Source organism: Dreissena polymorpha, chromosome 6, assembly GCF_020536995.1.
Source record: "Dreissena polymorpha isolate Duluth1 chromosome 6, UMN_Dpol_1.0, whole genome shotgun sequence".
Classification (NCBI taxonomy): Eukaryota; Metazoa; Mollusca; class Bivalvia; order Myida; family Dreissenidae; genus Dreissena; species Dreissena polymorpha.
In genome coordinates this window covers 20,689,768-20,710,379 of record NC_068360.1, presented here as the reverse complement: position 1 = coordinate 20,710,379, position 20,612 = coordinate 20,689,768, and the positions used below count along the sequence as shown (strand labels likewise).

Below are 20,612 nucleotides of genomic sequence, written 5' to 3'. Positions count from 1 at the left end.
TTAAACAAAAATATTGTTTGTATTCCTCACTGTCCTGTAATACTTGTACATAAAATAATTAGTGTTTTTTTTCATAGTAATTTACCTTTCAACTTATAAATATTTTGTGAACCCCAAAATTGCACTTGTCCATAGACAAACATACTGGACAAATTTCTATATGTTATAAAAATGACACAAACAGTTCTTACCATGGTCAATGTGTGTGTAAGCATCTTGAGATTGCAAAACGCAAATGATTAAACTTTTTAAGGCACATTGATTATAGCAAGTGGCAGTACTACTATTATCTATTAAATCACATTTTTAATTTCTATCATAACTAAAAAAATAAATATATATATAGAACATTTTTAAAACTTTCACTTATATAGATTTCGAACAGCAAAAAAAGATCACAAAAAATGTCTAATTAATAAAGGTCATTTTGTGCATTTTCATTTTTAATGCCCATGCATTCCACCACTAAATTTAGAATAACCTAAAATTAATATATCTACACAAATATCCTACTTGTAAGTGCCCTTCTCCACGACGTCATCATGTAAGAAGTAGAGGTTGAGAAAGTCCTCCACAACGTCATTCACAATTTCACGACACTGAAAAAGATAGAAAACCATTTATTTATTAAAGCAACATGGTGTCAAAAGCCCTGGACATACTTAGATACTATTTCATCCATTTCCTGAGAACAATCAATACTTGATGTGTCTCTCTATGCTCCCTAAATACTACAGGCTTTCTTGGCTACTCACCTAATTTATCAATGATTACAAATGAGGACTTCTCAAAATGCTATGACCATTTAAAATAGTTCCTTCATGCATTTATACATAATGCCATATTCTAAATAACACCAAAAAGCAAAACTGTTAATTTTGTACATGAATACACTACCCATATTCAGCAAAACAGAAAGACTAGTATAGTCCTGTCATTAACAACAACAATATTGTAATGTTTTGCTAAATACAATGACACAGAAAATGCTTCATACAAGAAAGCAGTGCTGTGTTTCAATAACACAATAACAATTAAAATGTATAGTGTATGAAAATGTAATTCAACATTTCAGAATATATTTCTGTTTATACCAATTACAATTTCAAAATGTGGTGTATAAATACATTATTTATCGTACCACAAAGTAGTCCTGGACCTGCCAGGGTTCATAACTGCCAATATCTAGCTCGCCGTTGTAAGGACGCTTGTAGTAGTTGTAGTGCTGCTGCAAATCCTCTCTGAAACAACATGGGTGTATGAGGTGAAATCATTCCTTTAGCATGCATTGTTTTTTTCAATATGTACCCATAAATGATATGACTCTAATTATGGAAAGTTTCAACATTGTGCTTGATTGGTATTAGAAAGTATTCAACAGCTGGAAAACGGACTTTTGAATGATGTAATTTTTGTACGCATTATTCTGATGTTCAGTATAATGCTTGTCCTGAATGTATGCATAATTTGTTGCATTGGGGACTTATGTTTTTTTTCATCGTAATAATGTATATATTAAATAGAAAATTGCATAGTTATGGCTTTTCAAAGGATTGTATTGCAATCATTGATTTTGCACATTTATTTTCCGCTCAACCTGCTGGCTAGTGGAATACATTGTCACACAATAAACTTTAGCAATACAACCAATCTAACAACATATATGTAGTCGTAATATTCCAAAGTATGTATTGTATTTTCAAATTTCCCTAATCCTACACTGATTCCCTCTTTTTGCAATATTACATCTAGACACAAAACCATCACTTGATTATTTTAAGACATGATTTAGGACTTAAAATGTACTTTTTTCAATTGTGAATATGACCCAAAAAAGGATATAAAACGGGTCAAAAATGACCTGCAATAATTCCTACAAGGTTGCATACAATGGGTCCCTGGTTCTCACCTCATTTTCCATATCTTGTCCATGGTGCCCGGCAGTTTGGCTACAGTGGACTTGATATAGGACTCCACAGCCTGGGGGGTCTTGACGACTGTCTTGGCTAACCTCTCAGCAACTGATAATTACAAGGCTAATATTTGAATTTACTTTTCATTCACCTTTGAAAAGTGAAAAGTTTGCACTGCCTGACCTACAATTTGCTATAAAATAATGTATTTTCATAAACTTTAGAAAAAACAAGCAAATTCGTTGAATTGATATCCCCCGCCAATAGGCTTCTGGACACAAAAGTGTTATGTTTTACACTCAAAAAAGCATTTGTTCAAGATACAAAGGGCCATAACTCCTTTATTAGCAGATGGTGAACAATGCCATTTGGCGTGCATCATCCTCTTATCCATATATAAACTCATACCAAGTTTCAATGAAATCCGCCAAAGCACTTCCAAGATATGGCTCCAGACGGACGGACAAGGCCAAAACAATATCCCTCCGCCTATGGGGGTGGATAACTAGCTGGTTTCAGCTTTCTCATGATTAACAAATGATTAACATTTGCTTAAAAAATGTTGAAGTTTGTACAGTTTTGTGTTATAATATCAATATTAGTAAGTTTTTTCACTACTTGAACTTTTGAAAAAAATGAACATCTGTTTTGCCTTTATTTAAGTATAATTTTGAACGTAAAAGAGTACAGGTTAACCTTGAATATACTTCTAAAATGTATACCAATAGAATGAACTCATTAAGAAACCATTACATTAACACCCAATTTCTACAGTTTTGTTGGAACTATCCTTCTAACTTTTTCTTATCAAGGCACACATGGTAAGTTGCATTATCACGCGCAAATCTAAATAAATTAAAATTCAATTTTAAATTGCCATGATACTATTACACATTGAAATGATACAATAGTTAGCTATCCTTCACTTTAACTCATGTTCCGCATTAAATAATTCTAGATAATGATAAGTCATTCAATAATAAGAAAATAATTACTTAAAAAACAAACACAATCTCAATAACCTCATTTTTGACTTTTATCCAAACAATAATATTGGCACAAATCATAAAAAAACGCAAAAACATGAAGTTAAATACAAATTTGATACAAAGGAATGCAAACATTTTCAAATATCATATTCGCAAAATTTCAGCTAAGCCAAAGAAGAAAGATACATATTATAATTTGAACATTTAAATCGTATTAAAACTTTTGGATCAATCTCAACTCATAAACTTCTTTAATTATTGCATTCAGTGAGGGTGATAATAAATCACTAATTCAATGCAGAAAGTGTGAGTTGCTGGTCACTCAAGCAAGCATTCATAAATATTCATGGTATGCAAATAGCAAAGTTGAAAGTTCAAGGCCACTTCCATTGACGCAGATTGTATATCATATTCGTCACACAGACAGTGAATGCCTATTCATTGCTACCAGATTGTTTTGGTCCCTTGGGCATGAAAGACTGAAGACTGCTTCTTTTCATTTTCTTTTCTTTCAGTATGAATAGCGTTCTCTCAAATATCACAATTCATATACTTCACAGGAGTTCAATCAGGAATTTAATGTTTATTGATTATACATTAAATGGTAAATAGATCTAAATACCCTTTCAAAATCAATACATTGCATTTCTATGATCTTGTATATAAGTAAATCAACAAACTTGTTTCAACAACAAACCTTAAGTGTAATAGGTTTTATTTAAATAACACAAAAAAGGCAAACAGTAAAGCTTGGTAAAGTCTACAAACATTTGTTTGAACACATTTTACTGAATTATAAGTTATGATTTACAACTATTCATACATCAAATAATTACAAAATTTATAACGACAAGCTTAATTTAAAGCAAATAAAATTTTTATCACCTACATGTACTAGTGGGAGAAAAAAAGAGTGAAATACTGAACTGTTATTAACTTTTGTTCACTCAAAATATGATTAAGTAAATTACATTCTTTCCAAGCACTGAAGAAGTGACAGATCCAGTTTCCATAAGATTGTTTCTTGTTAAACTGATATGATTTACAGTTGACTTGATTTTGTTTTTGTTCAAATATGTTGTACAAATTAAAGAAACCAACTGATTTCAACAATATACGAACAAAACCCGACCATAACAATTTATTATTTATTATTGGCTCTTCAATGGAAGAATTGTATTGGTGAATGAAAATTTGATTTTTTAGTGAAGACATTTGATTTATTTTTTTGAACTGCAGTGAAAATATTTAAAAGAAATATTAAATATTTTATTTTTCCAGTAATTTTTCTGTTTATCAGTGTCAGTTACTTTGGTGTAAAAATGCGCTTGGTATATTCACTAATCACTATATATAACATGTGTTTCCAATAGATCATTTAGTTGCAACGATCCACATATTATAAGTGTTTATGATACTAAGGCATGCATTGTCTTACATCATATACAAGGGTACTAGAACAAATTACAAAATAAAGCTAATACAAATATATTTTATTCTAAATGGAATGAAAGTTAAAAACAATAATTGATTTTAAATAAAAAAAATCATATGTACATTCCTTCAAGTGCAAAATTTGATCCTTGGTTAAATATTCCATTTGCTATTTTGTAAGCATACATATTATTTATTGTGATATGGCAGACAGTACGTTCACATTCAAAGGTTACTTATTTAAGTGAAAACATACTGTACAGTAAATAAAAATAATGCATTGTTACCATACTATGAAAACATACAACAAATATTGCACATTATTTAACCATTTTTTTAAATATCATACTTGCTACTATTATATATAATGCATATATCTCAAAAATATGCAGGTGTAGCTCTGTACTTAAATTTCATTTGCTTTCCTTCAGCTTTCTGCTGTTCAGCTTTTGCTAATTGTACATATGAGTGTTGTGATTTCTGGTGTGCAAAATCTGGCAGGTTTGATGTGCTTATGTCCCGCTTTCTTGAGTCTCGGTATTGGTCATGTGTGGCAGTAAACTTCATTGTGTCTTTAAATTTGCCTCCATCACCACCGTTTGCCATTTTTGGCACCTTAAGTAAAGAAGAGTTGCTGGTGTCATTAATATCACGATCTTTTTTATCTATTGGATAGTACACAGGAATATCCATATAAGTTCGGTAATCTCGGTCAAAATACGGCACATACTGCAATGGTAAATTCCATTTCTTTTTTGGCTTTGGTTTCTTGGTCAATCTCTGGAATGCTGCAACTGCGTCGTCGACCTCAACTTCATTGTTTTCAAGCATTTGATTATGGTAATCTTTCCACAAGTCTCTCTCCTCGATCGAGACTGGCACAAATTTCACTTTTAACTTGACGCGATTTGTTTTCGGCACTTCGACCTGTATGGGCAGGGCTAAAGAATCTTTGAACCGTCGTTCCCTGTCCTCCAAGAAATGGTACGGTTCGTAGCGCGGGTAGAGTTTATCGTTATGAAATCGAAATAAAGGCTTACCCTCGGGAGACTGAGCCTGGGCCAGGGCCAGACGTTGTTCTTCCACCAATCTACGAGCCTCCTGCAGTCTCTGCCTTTCTTTATCAAGGTACCTGCAAATAATGTGAACATATTCATCAGCTAGTAGTTATTCGGGTATTTTTGTACCTCTTGGTGTTAGTGCTCTTTGCTCTTTTTTGTTTAGCAAAAATAGATTTATATTTGACAATGATGTCGACACTTTTCCACGCATCGGAATGGAAATTCCGAGTGAAATAATGGTTTTAAGGGGAACCTGAAGGATGTTCAATATTTCTCGTGAAAGAACGATCCCTCCTAAAGGCCTGTGCGAAATATAATTTCTCAACAAAAACAACTATGAATTGGTTTTTAATTTTATAATACCTTTATTGAATACACAATTAAAATAAATAATATGGTTAACAAGAAATACATGAACCTTGAAACTGTTTTAAAATTCTCAATAAAAAAACAACTATCAGCAACGGGTGACTGTCATTAAATTTTCCTTGAAATTATTTAGACTGTATGAATAACTGTATATTCAATAGTAACTATTTATTATATTTTTATTTGTGTTATTTGTAGTAGATGAATAACTAAAGTTGCTTTCAGCAATATGGTCAATAATGATTCAGAAACTGCATTTTATCTTTGTTCATTTTAAAATCTAAATCACTAACTTTGCTTTTAAGGCAGCCTCCTGTTGCTTGGCTGAGAACTCCTTGGTTCTATGTTTGATCACGGTCTCAATAGCATGTCTATCCACACCAGCGGGGCTGTCAGCACCTGAACATTCAGTAATATGTTCAGTGGGAGATTATTCCAAGCATTGACACATAAATTTGAGCCTTGATTTGGGAAAACATGGCTTAATGCATGTGCATTAAGTGTCAACCCAGATAAGCCTGTGAAGGTACAAGCTACTCTAGCACAACACTTTCCTTTTAATCTAGATTTTTTCTAAACACAGACTTCCTTTAAATAAAAAATAGAGTAAAACTGGAAATTGTTGTGCCTCATTAGCCAGTGTAGACTGCACAGGCTTATCTGGGACAACACTTTAAGCATGTGCATGAAGCCCAGTTTTACCAGTGCCAGACTCATTTATAAATGCTTCTTTCCCCCGTTTACTCAGGTTTATTCAGCCACTTGATGCTGAATCAACTATTTATAAAAAATGTACACAACGTCAATACCAGTGAGACAGTTTAAAATTATATAATTACAACAACAAAAAAGCCATGAGGATTACCGGTAAATAACAAGAGCACCTCATAACAGATGCCAACGCTCGGCGGCGGGTGCAGTTTTGAATAAATGAAAGCTTGTCTTTTTTTCTTCTTTCTTTTTTGAGGTCACAGTGACCTTGACCTTTGACCTCGTGACCCAAAAAAATAAGTGTGGCGTGTAGAACTCATCAAGGTGCATCTACCTATGAAGTTTCAAAGTTGTAGGTGGAAGCACTTTGATTTTAGAGCCAATGTTAGGGTTTTAGCATGACGCCTATGGCGGACGACATAGCTGGCTATGACAATACCTCGGATTTTCTCTGAAAACAGCCGAGCTAAAAATTATTGCATTGAACCATCATTATTTTGTACAATATTAATAAATATTGTATTATTAATACCTGTTTTTGATTCTCTACCAATAATTCTTTGCATTTCACTGTGTAACAAGCGTGGCGTGCCATTGCGACTATTGTTGCGACTCTCATTACGACTGCTGTTTCTACTATTGTTCCTCTCCTGAAAAGGTAAACATTGTGTACAACATACAGGTTTGATCCCAAAACAGTCAATGTCAATGCTTCAGTAAGGTCAAGAAAAACGAAGAGCTAATATACAGTTTATTGTTAAGTACCAAACTTCACAACCACAAATGCACAAAATATGCCCTGAAAATGTCTCCAAAATTATATCAGAAATCATCAACAATAAGATATCATATGTGTTTGTCAGAAACACTATGTCCCCTTTTGCGCCGTTTTGAAGCTTTATATTTTACCTTTGACCTTGAAGGATGACCTTGACCTTTCACCACTAAAAATGTGCAGCTCCATGAGATACACATGCATGCCAAATATCAAGTTGCTATTTTCAATATTGCAAAAGTTATTGCAAATGTTAAAGTTGGGGCAAACAAACAAACACAAAAACCAACAGACAGGGCAAAAACAATATGTCCCCCATTATAGTGGTGGGGGACATACACAGTGATTTTTTTTGCTTTTATTTGTTACAGCCTGTGCCATTTAAATTGGGAAAATTAGCGCTATAAACCGTGAAATTGGGAAAAATAGCGGGATAAACCAGGAAATTGGGAAAAATTAAGAATTATAAATATGAGTATAAGTAACAGAATTAATATTGTTTTTAAGTGCATGTTCGGGGGGTTTTCTAGCCATTTTGAAAAAAGGAGTCTGGTGAAATTGGGAGGTTTTATTTAATCAATAAAAGTGGCAAATTTGGGAATTATTTATCGACAAAAAGGACTAAATTAAAGGTATATAGTTTGTAAGATGTTTAAAAAAAAATAATGTTGAAATCTAGAGTTAAGATATCATAAGACACTTCTTTCTTAAAAAAAAAATAAATTTTTTTTGGGTGATTTGGAATTTTTTGGGAAAATTTTGGGGAAAAAACGTGGAATTTCGCGATTGGGAAGCAACCGAAATTCGGCGGTAATTTTGGGCAAAAAAAAATCACTGATACAAATTAAACTCAGCTACAAATACACACCAAAACACGCTCCTCGACAATCCTCTTCTCTCGCTCAATCTCTTGCAAGCGGTTCAGCTTGTGTATCAGGTCTGACCGGCCCTTCATGTCCGTTTCCATGGCAGCAATTTGACGCTGGAGCTCTTCAATCTTCCGGCGCCCGACAATCGATCGGTCGGATGATGGCGATCCATGCCATTCCTCCCTTGGAGGGTACCGGCGGTCAGCCATCATTTTACCCTGTTAAAGTCCGAGTTCTATGGCAACGAATATTGGGTCATAGTGGCAGGGCCCTGTAAATAAACAGTAGTAATTAGCAGAACATAAATTGAGTTAATTTTAGAGGCTAATGCACTAAATTCTTGTTGTTTTATGAAAAAGACTTTAAATTGTTAAATCATCCTGCGAGCATAAGGGATCAAAAAATTTAATACATTAACTTATTCCTTTACAAGTTTATTGCAAACGTCTAATTAACTTTGCAAAAGTCTTATTAACTTAAATAAAAATAGTGATCTCATACCAAGAGTGCATAAACAATTTTACAAATTATAATTTTTTTAAAAAAGACATCTATAATTTAAAAATATATATATAATTACCTCTCATAATTTCCAGTATTTTTTACATTTTATCATAGTAAACTGGTTTAATTGAATTCAGTAAGTCATTCTGATATTTGGCACCAAACAATTGCAACATTCTAAAATCAAAACTCATTAAGACGAAAAAGATGGTTCACTGGTTAGCCTAAAATCACATTGGGAAATACAGTCTTGATCGGTCATTTCTTCTTCTTTCATATGCTGTTTGCTTTTCATATAAACATCAATCAAATTCAATTCAAAACTTGCAGGTACGTTATTGACACTGGATTTATAAAATATTTGCCAAAAGCTTTTTAAATCAGAAAGTTAAGTCTATATAGCCGGTGGGTTAAGGCAAGCTTATTGTACAAGCTACTGTTGATAACACATGCCACATTTTGTAAGTTTCACAGTTAACAGCATTCATAAATGTCATTAACATTATTCTGTGTGCAGAATTTTCATTTATGATTCAAGTTATTATATAAATGGATGAAATGGTATTCCATTTGAAAATTATTCCCTTTTTTAATTGTAGTGATGCCAATTGGACAAATCCTAATAATTCACTGACACATTTTTTAGCTGACAGACGTACAGCAAATCCAGTAAACTACAAAATCATGCAATTCTTTTTCAAACAAAGTAGGCATGCATATATTTACTTTACTTAAAATGAACAAGAAAAGTGCATTAGAAACCGACAGTAAGAACATTTACAGAGCTTAGTATTAAGCAGATAATCATGATCACACTAGATGAAATGGATTCTCTCTCTATCAGCTGCATTTTATTAACTGAGCAACGACAGCTACCAGCATGGTATGTGGAGCTCAATAATTGAATAAATTTATCTAATAAACTCATTTCAAAGAATAGAGCAAGTCTGAAAATATGTCAATGTTTTGTCAATAGACATAAAACAATTAACTTCATGTAGCTTAATATATCAAGTGTAAAATACCATCAGTAAAACAACTAGTTAATATTTACCAACTTTGCTTAATGCCGAATCATAGATGAAATATGTTAATATCCAGGGCTGTTTGTAAAACATGCATGCCCACCATATGGGCTGTCAGTTGTAGTGGCAGCCATTGTGCGATTACGATATTTTTGCCACTGTGACCTTGACCTTTGACCTAGTGACCAGAAAATCAATAGGGGTCATCTGCCAGTCATGATCAATGTACCTATGAAGTTTCATGATCCTAGGCGTAAGCATTCTTGAGTTATCATCCGGAAACCATTTTACTCTTTCGAGTCACTGTGACCTTGACCTTTGACCTAGTGACCTGAAAATCAATAGGGGTCATCTGCCAGTCATGATCAATGTACCTATGAAGTTTCATGATCCTAGGTGTAAGTATTGTTGAGTTATCATCCGGAAACCAGTTTACTACATGTATTTAAAGTCACTGTTACCTTGACCTTTGACCTAGTGACCTGAAAATCAATAGGGGTCATCTGCCAGTCATGATCAATGTACCTATGAAGTTTCATGATCCTAGGGCGTAAGCGCTCTTGAGTTATCATCCGGAAACCATCTGGTGGGGACGGAGACCCCACGACACCAGTACATAATATAATCTGCAAATGTGGTCCTAAACTGCATCCAAGAACGAGTCACTGTTACCTTGACCTTTGACCTAGTGACCTCAAAATCAATAGGGGTCATCTGCCAGTCATGATCAATGTACCTATAAAGTTTCATGATCCTAGGCCTTAACGTTTTTGAGTTATCATCCGGAAACCACCTGGTGGACGGACGGACATACATGTACGGACAGACGGACATAGGGATGGACCGACATGTGCAAAACAATATACCCCTTCTTCTTCAAAGGGAGGCATAAATATTATAACTGGGGTAATGATGTGAACAATATGGACTTATGTACTAGGCAAATGCAATGTTGATTCACATCATTTGGTACTTATGGTATAAATATACAAATAATGTAAGACTCAACATCTCTTTTGGAAAGACTGTAATATATAAATACAAGAACTGAATGTTTGTGTGATCGGGCAATTGTTCAGACCGTTTATAAACCTTCGAAAAGCAATTCCAAGAGGTCATTTAAACATGAGATTTTTGCAAATGATTTTTTGTACTGATATTGATTTCTTTAAAATAAATTTGAGAATAACTTTATGAAAAGTAAAATTTATGAAAAGTGTGAGCGAATGCAGGCAGTCTTCACCATAACCAGAAGGGGGGGGGGGGGGGGGGGGTGGGGGGGTAATTACTAATTATAAATACCTTGCAATCCTATTTCCAATTGATACAACAACAAAATCTTTTAAAGACACAAGTATTTGATAATTACCGGGTACAGCCAGAGGAGTGAAAGAATAATGTCATCTAGTGGCGTAGCTAGGTTGTTTTTAGGCCCAGTGATACATTAAAGATAACAATAGATGTGTTTGTCAGAAACACAAAGCCCCCTACTGTGCTGCTTTGATTTATTTATTTTTGTTTTTGATTAAATCCCTTTAAACAATATTACTTCCCTTGTAAAAATTATCTGTACCTGCCAAATGATAAAATTTAATATAAATTATCTACCTTTAAAGAAGCTTATTACTACCCTTGGATTTGTTTTTTTGACCTTTGACCTTGAAGGATGACCTTATCCTTTCACCACTCAAAATGTGCAGCTCAATGAGATACACATAGATGCCAAATATCAAGTTGCTATCTTCAATATTGCAAAAGTTATGGCCAATGCTAAAGTTTTTGGACGGACGGACTGACAGACAGTTCAAATGCTATAATTTTACGCCACCCTACCAGGGGCATAAAAAACTAGAATAATCCTTTAACTTTACAAATATGTATATGAGTACAGGGTTGGCGAAATCTAAAAAAACTAAACTTGTCCACGGACTGTCCAACCATTTAGGAAATTTAACTTGTCCTTTGCTGAACTACACTTGTCCGTTTATTTTTATATAAATTATAAACACATTTATTGATAAATGTAAAATAATGTGGAATAAATCAAAATGAGTATTAAACTTGCTTCTTTTAGTTAAAGCTGTATTTCCATGGTACATTCATTATAGCAGTGTATTATAAACAATATAAAGACTTTCTCAAAAATTTTATATTGCAAAGCCGTGTTTTGGTTATCTTAGTTCGATACTTTTATTTCCATCTGATTGTAAAAATAAAAAAATCAGTCTGTACACTTTCTAGCTAAAGAAACTTCAGCGTACAGTTTATATAGTATTGACAGACCTGTACGCTGAAGCGAACCCCATATCGAAAGTCAACCAGAGTCGTAACATATTTATGTCATGCTATAAATCAAAGGCAGCTCATTTTCTTGGATACATTTCTACATATATTGGTGAATGAATATTAATTCTGCATGATGGCGGGGCATATTTTTAGGTTCAAATGTTTCAAATGCATCTTACAATAGATGAAAATAACTCTCATCAGCCTGAAATTCACGATTTTGACGCCATTGTTGCTTTGTCACATGATGAGTTTTCATTTTGATACTAACGGATCACCTTGACATATTTTGCTGAAATTGTAAAAATTACTTTTGTTTTCTGAAATCTATTATTTGTGATTAACAACTTACGTCTGGTGGATTAAAAGACTGATTTCAAAATGAATCAGGTAATTTTTTATAATTTTTACTTTGAGTTTGTATTTACACTACAATTTGTTTACAAAACAAGCAAGAATAATTTAAAATACCGGGAAATGTCATTCTGAATTTGAAAACACTTGAGCACATGGTATGTTACTAAAAATAGAAATAACATCATATGACCGTGAAATCTCGGGAGATTTGCATTAAAAAATGTCTGTTTTTCTTGATATGTTAGAGCAGAAAAGATAAATTTTAAATGTTTAAGATAGTATTTTGTGAAAGAATATAACAGTTAAATGTAAAAAATGTTAATCTTTTCGATCAAGTGGTTGATTTGGGCCAATAACTGCATTTAAAAGCTGTTTTGGCTCAGTCTTTGTTAACTATCAACTGTTCGGGAATTTCTGGTTGACTTTCCTAATGGGGTTAGTCCATAACTTTAAAGTCGCGCCAGTCAAAAATCATAAAAAGCAACATTTAAAGTTATGGTAGCCAGAATTATACACTTTCCAACCGAATGTTGAAAATGTGGCATACTTGCGGTCTCTTATAGAATAAGGGAGATCAATGCGCAGGAGAGTGTCCATATTTTAGGTTGATTGGTCTGCAAATATTACTGACAATGTAATCGCGTGTCAACATCCGGTTTTGTAAAACTTATTTACAGCTTTAATACAAACTATTTTTTTTGTATTCCTTGACCCGACTGGTTGTCCACGGACAACTTAATTGAAAAAAAATCAGTTGCCCAAACAAACAAATGTACGACTCGGGCAACTCGGACATTCGATTTTGCCACCCCTGTAAACTGTTGGTTAAAAGCAATCATGCACGTGCATATATATAATGCCAAAACAATTATAAAAAAAAGAGATAAAAAAATGCTATCTTGTAATAAATAAAAGCATTGTTTGAATTCTTTGTTTATTGAATATTATTTCCACAAAAATATAAAGACAGAAATTTAACCTACAGACAGTAACTGAAAAAAACATCAGAAGAAATGAGCCCAATAATGTCCCAAGATAAAATGTTAGGTTCTTAGGTACCAATTTATATTGAAAGTCATTTAATGAATGAAATCCATTGTTCAACCTCAACTCGCTTGACAAATCAATGTATCATGGACGAACCATCTTTTGAACCTCTTAATTTATGACACGTCAATTTGACTCAAATATAATATTGAAAATAGTGAAACATATTTATATGTACTCTATTTGATAAATAACTTGTTTCTTTATGGCTGGCAACTGTAATTGCTATGTAAATCCTCTTTTGAAAACAGATTTTTTCAAGTTTCCAGCACCACCATATCATGTTAATCTACCAATGCCTCCCAAGCAACGGATACCTGCTTTCGAACCCTTCAGTGTACAATATTTAAAATAAATAAGTCACATGTTTTGACCATGGTCACGTGACTTATTGCAGCAGCCGAAATGTGTAAATTGTCAAGCAAAGTTGAGAACAAAAATGAGACCATGTTTTTATAGTTTTTTAAGGAAATTCCTTATATATGTAAAAAGCATAAAGAAATAAAATGATTGTTACGTGTTTTATGATTAATCTACTTATTCTATCGGTTTTTGACGCATTTTCGTCGATTTGCAGCTACGCCCGAGTCGGCGTAAACAAATTACTTATACACTAACAAGGGTGATGTAGTGCGCATGCGTGCATGCGCATAAAATGTAAACAAATGAAGGGTTCGAAAAGAGGTGAGGTTCGAGAAGAGGTACTTTAACGATAGCATGCAGGTGGTAGCAACATTTATTGCGAAATAGCAATGTTTTGTGTCTATAGACTGTAGTGTGTGTTGAACTAGCTAAAGAAACTTCAGCGTACAGTTTATATAGTATTGACAGACCTGTAAAGTCGCGCCAGTCAAAAATCATAAAAAGCGACATTTAAAGTTATAGTCGCCAGAACTAGTGTTGAACTTGAAATTTTTATTATGTCTGTTAGTTTGGCTGTATAATAAAATAATTGAGTGAAATGCATAACATATTTTTATAAAAAAAAATCACACAATAATTCTGATTTTTAAGTATTTAAATAATAAACAGAGTGTATATTGAAATTGAAAAGCACCTGCCTGACATAAAAGTTATTTCCGTCGGCCATGTTTCAACAACTTTTGCTACCTGGGTGAGGAAGTAATTATCGATCGTTGATTGGTCCATTTCAGTACGCACCAACTTAACACGCCGCTACACACAGGATTAACAAAAAATTCAAAAACCAATGATAATCTATCGACTATTTCCGCAATCCCCCTGAAGAAATATTTATCTCTTAAATCATCTGCTGTCCCTGAGTGAATCTTAACCATAGCGGATAACACCGGAAACGAAAGTGCGTTTACGGCTTTACGCAAAACCGAGTTTTCTGGATGAATATGTCAACAAAACCACAATACTTTTCTTCACGGAACTTTGTGGTAATTTAGCTTATAGTAATGTCGTCGAGTATCCCAACATCGTGGGAGTTCTAACATCGTGGTACCCATTATTCTCGTAAACCTCTTGTCGCGTGCGTTATTTTTCCGCATGCGACTTGTGTCAAAAGTGACAGCGGTTTGTTTACACAGCGTCCGAGAAGAAATTCAACGAAAATGCGATTCAAACAGGTAAATAAGAATAAATGTATTACCACCTTTCTAAAAAAATGATATTTTACTATTCCATGCTCATAGCACGTGAAAAATTACCGATATAACGCCCCAAAGTGTTACCCCCATTTTTTTCGTTTACAGAGCAGACAACGTGACCTTTCCAGGGCCGCGTATGCAAATGAGTATTTAAATTTTAGGCCAAGCAATTTTTATTTTTCGGTTAAAGCGGGTATATACGATTTTTATATGTGCTGAATTGTAAAATATTTATACAAATATGTTATAATAACACACAATATGCAAGAAAAATGATACATTTAAGACGAATTTTATAAAATACAGCAAATACAAATTAGCGCCCCGAGCCGATTGTGACGAAGGTAATTCGTAATTATTTTCCTACAATAACCGATGCATTCGTCTTTTTAGTAAGTGTTCATGTGTCGCATGAATCGATATGGCTGCGGGAATTTCAAATGAACCGTTAAACTAAATTTAGATTCACATCGTACATGCATGATATACATGCTGGTGAATTCGGCTGTACAGCCTTTTTCGATTTCAGAATTAAATATCTGGCTTATTTAGCATTTTTTGACACATGTTCTTCTTAACTTTTATTTTAGTTTATATTGAAATATATGTATAATAAGTTTTTTACACATTTTATATTAATCAATAAATATTTGACAAGATCGTATATACCAGCTTTAAAGTGACATGATATTTTAGCTGTTTTCTACATTTTATCAAAGTCTCTATTTAAACGATCAAAATCAACGTAAAGTTTCGTAAAGTATTTCGTCAAATAAAGTTAACACGTAAACAATCCCACCGTGGGAGCGTTCTTTAGATCTCCCCCAAAAGACACCAAGTACTGGTTCTAGGCCCAGGAAACGGACTCGAGAGCGTTTATATAAGCTTTATAGGCTTTCGACGCAATCGAGCTAAAATAAATAGGTTTAAACTAAACTAAACAATCAGTGTTCCTTATAGCAATAGCCACAATTTCAACCCTAGATGTGGTATGTTTACTAGATTTTTGTAGATACAAAATGCTCGTTTTATGTATTTGTGACCACAATAAATTCCATGTTAATTTCCTGCGATTATATCTACTGATACGACACATGAACACTAAAATGGTACCATGTTAAAACCATAATTAAAAACGAGCATTTTGTATCCACAAACATCTAGTCTACCAGACCACATCTGGCGTTGAAATTTCGACAATGACCAAAAGGAACAATGATTTTTAATTGTTTGGCTTTATTTTACGAAATATTGTACGAAATTTTCGTTGATTTTGAGTAGTAATGTTACTATATGTAACCGCAGCTAATTATATTATGTAAGGATTGGGGATCCCTTTTACTGCATCCGGCCATTGCTGGTTCCGAGGAATAAGTTCTGTTTTAATGAGACATACGTAGATAATGTTTGTGTTATTTTCAGTGTTCAAAAGTTAGAACTTGTTAATCCCACATAAAAAAAATCTCAGCTAAATGAAAGTGCATTAGTTACAGTAAACAATTGTTTTGATTGGCCTAATGCAAAAAAAAACATTTTAAAACCGGAAGTTGATCAATTATAACCTGGAAGGTTTACCACGAACTTAGGGTACACAGGGACCGAGACGCTGAGCAATGGGTATGCAATGAAAAGGTAGAGTATGTAATTTTTTGCTGCATGTTTTTTGTTTTATCTACCGTAGTAACATTAAGCGATAACCGATGTAATATTTAAGTGTTGAATCGCCAGGATCTCTTGACAGTTTACGTCACGCGAGGCCGACTTTCGTTATTAACACGATGTTAAGATACTCGAGGATATATGCCGAAATTCGATACGAAAGTAAACGATTTCATCTGAACGAATGATAAAAAATGAACAACATCTATCTCATGATCATGAAAAAGGACAATAATGTTGCATTTTTGTAACTGGACAGTTAACACATGCACTTCTTTTTATGTAGAATATTGTGATAATCATTCATAAAAACACGAAAATCGTTGAAATAATGGGTAACTTCAAAAACGTGAGCAATCGTATTTTAAAAAAAAGGTCGCATATTGATATCATGGGCACCGGATTGTAGACTCAACCATAAAATACTGACACTGGATAAAGTCTTGAAACACGGCACCGGATAATATACGAAAAAATCAATGCATGTGAAGATAAATACGTGTTGTGTCAACATAAAATGCATATCGTGTGTGCAAACGTTAATTATTGTACATGAGTTGCCGATTTGCATGTACCTTCGCCTCATTTTTTGTTGATATATAAAATGACTAATGCCAACAAAAACAAGCAAAATGAAACGTCAAATTTGATGATACAACAACTTGTCCGGCATGTAACTTGTCATTCAGCATGGTGTTTTAAAATTAACTTTCCATAAATGACCACCAGGCGGCGACGATGTGTAACGTCTAAATACTAAGAAATAATTACTTAATACAAGATGATTTAAATACAACAAAAATCGATTCTTACTGGTACGGTACTAGGACTGCTGGGTGATACCTGACGCGATAAGTTCTTTTATGACTGTAAAAAGTTATCAATATATCCTTTGAAGTTATGAAGTACATTATGAAGGGGAATGCCGAAACTAGTGCTTGAAGGTACACGCTGCCACATAGTTCCTAAGATATATTACTAAAGTAGGATTGTTTGTTTCGTATCAAGTTCAATATCATGTCTACCTAAATAGATAATCATCAAACAGACACCATATGTTAACGTCAATCTAGACGAATAAAACGCACCAAGCAATTTACCATCGCTCGTTTCACTAATTAGTCATGTATCGGGTTAAATGCAGCCCATTTATGTTCGTAAAATATCATGTAAATAACTATATAACGGCCATATTAGTCAATTGCATGCATCATGTTACGTCGTTATCTTTGGGCATGTGATTTTGCACACGTTCCCGACGGATAGTGCACACGTTTCAATTGAGTGTTCCAATTTATATAAATTAATTCGATAGCAGTAGAAAAGTCAGTACTACGCACACAGCCGGACATTACGATAAAATATTTTGTTGTTGTCACGGGGCGGACGTTATGCCGCCGCATATAGCTTGTTGTTCAGATTTTTTTACCGACATCGGAAAACGTTGTGTTAGATCTAAATAAGCAAAAATAAAACGCAGTAAAAGCTGAAATGGACTCGTGTATTTTATTGTGTATTACAACGACTATGTTACAAAGCCAACAACAACAATCAACATAGCTCGATTCTGGTCGTGAAATCTTATTAGCGCTAATACAGTAATGGTATTTGGTAACATTCAACTGAAAAGTGTACTGTATCGTTTGGAACACTCAATTGAAACGTGTGCAATATCCGTCGGGAATGTGTGCAAAATCACATGCCCAAAGATAACGACGTAACATGATGCATGCAACTGGCTTATATGGGCATTGTACCTTAAAGCACTAGTTTTGGCATTCCCCCCATAATGTACTTCATAACTTCAAAGGATATATTGATAACTTTTTACAGTCGTAAAATAATTTATCGTGTCTGGAATCACCCAGCAATCCTAGTACCGTACCAGTAAATTTCATACACATGAATAATTCCTTACCAATTCTTTAACTTGATTTCGTCCGCCATTGTGATTTCCAGAAAAAAATCTGGCGCCCATAGTGTGTATTTGCTGATGTTGTAGAGAAAGAGCGAGGTTCCCGGATAAACAATTGGTAAGGAATGGATCATGTGTGTGCAATTAACAACATATTTTGTTGATTACCCAATAAAGTGAGTGAAACAATAGTTACAGGGATTTATCACATCGTCTGTGGAGGTTTTTGTTGAAACTGAAAGTAGATAGAGAAAGAGCGAGGTTCCCGGCCTGAGCGCGCATTCCAATAAGCGAGCGGGGTGACAGCGATTAAATTATGGTTTATGACGCACTTTCGATACATTAGAATATTGCGAGTGCCCTACCTTGTCAATATATAGTATATAGTCAAACTATCTTTTTTAAGAAGACGTTTTGTCGGAAGATTTGTATTGAGTTAGTATGTGTATGCATAATAATAAACAACGGGTAACTAAAAATAAATAAATAAATAGATAAATAAATTTAACATTGCCATCGAGCGCTTATGATCATGAATTATAAAGTTATTTAATGTCAATAAAACGCATATGACTACAAGAATGTTGCAGTGCCACTATTAGAAACCGGCTCTTAACAATATACATGTACATATAATGCAAAATCCTGGGGCTCATAGCAGAAGTATTCATCAACAAGTAATTTATGTGTCGCAGAAAAATCAAGATTTTTTTGTTAGACCAAAATACAGAGATATCCAACACTGAAAGGCCATAAAGTAACGAGCGCCCAAGAATTCTCCCATAATTTGTCGATAGTGCAATTCATTAAAATGATTAGTAAACAATAATATTAATTGATCAGAAATTGTTTTAAATATAATTATGATATCACAATGCATAATCACATTATTTAAGTAACTTCTTCAATAATTGCATCCAAACTGATTTTATTTCAAAATGAATTTCATTATGACCTATGCTTTGGATAAAAGCCACCTATTTTAAGGTCACTTTTGCAAGTTAGAGTGGATATTTGCAGGGTATAGTACTACCATTTAGGCTGCCTTTTTATAAATATAAATATAAACATCTACGAGAATGTATATTAACGAAGAGACATAAGTGTTACGGCGTCGTTTTGAAAATAAAAACCTTTATTACCTGTAAACTATAATAAATGAAATTTATATTTAAAATTATGATATATTAGAATATTCTCATATACTAGTATATTGTGTGTTACGCAGATTTCGCCATAGCACCATAGTTGTATACTAGTAGCAAAATCAGCACACAGATACCAGATCAAAACTAATTAAATTTTATTTTGTCTTTCTTATGTTTAAATGATGGCTGTGGTGATAATTCATTGTTGATGTTTGCGTCCTTATTTTTAACACCCTTCATGAAATAATATATAATATTTTTTCACCAATACAATTATATATCCCACTTAAAACTATACAATAAAACTGCTTTTAAATATGTCTTTTTATCATGTGAATGATCGAATGAACAAAAAAGAGGACAATCTCTACTGCAGCGTTGTCCGTAGTGAATCGCTCAGAACCAGTTAAATATCATAAGTATCTTTCAAACGTATAGTGTCGTTGTCGGTATTACTTACACCTTTGGAGTGTAGTTGTCTCCCCTAACCCGGATATGGCGGAAAATACAAAACGTAAAGTGACTTCACTCACAACCGCAATTGTGCATAATCCATGTTATTTTGACATATTTAAGGTTGTGTTTACAAATGTTAAAATATATTAAGCCCTTGCAATGTTTCAAATCGGAACACAAACATTATTGTTGCTGACAAGGTTGACCAAAGTAAACTAGCGAATTTCGGACAGTTTGCATTTTCGGATGCTCTTACCCTAGACAGCCGTTTTGATTATTCCAAAGATCTATAAATACACAACAAATGGAAATATCCATTTAGATCAAAAGAAATAATCGGAAATTCTCGCCGCGATTACAAGATCTGCATCTCATGACATCAATCGAGCAGTCACTGATCTCTCTCTGTTAGTGTTATCTAGCGATAACATTTGTTATGGCAGGGGTGCATGGAAACACCGAATTCCACTTTTCACCG

General features: G+C 33.6%; 2 protein-coding genes across 3 annotated transcripts in view; one reads left to right on the top strand and one right to left on the bottom strand.

Annotated features, from left to right (window-relative positions):
• Positions 1-20,612, bottom strand: part of LOC127835099 (uncharacterized) — a 327,076-nt gene that overhangs the window by 180,646 nt on the left and 125,818 nt on the right. The gene's annotated exons all lie outside the window — the stretch shown is intronic.
• The window catches only part of LOC127835110 (protein MIS12 homolog), a 162,502-nt gene continuing 162,018 nt past the window's right edge, over positions 20,129-20,612 (top strand). The window contains exon 1 of one of the 2 annotated variants that reach the window (XM_052361427.1): positions 20,129-20,192. In XM_052361427.1, coding sequence (XP_052217387.1) covers positions 20,174-20,192 — 19 coding nt within the window. In that variant the 5' untranslated portion in view covers positions 20,129-20,173. The remainder of the gene's footprint in view (positions 20,193-20,612) is intronic. The other variant, XM_052361426.1, reaches the window with a different exon arrangement.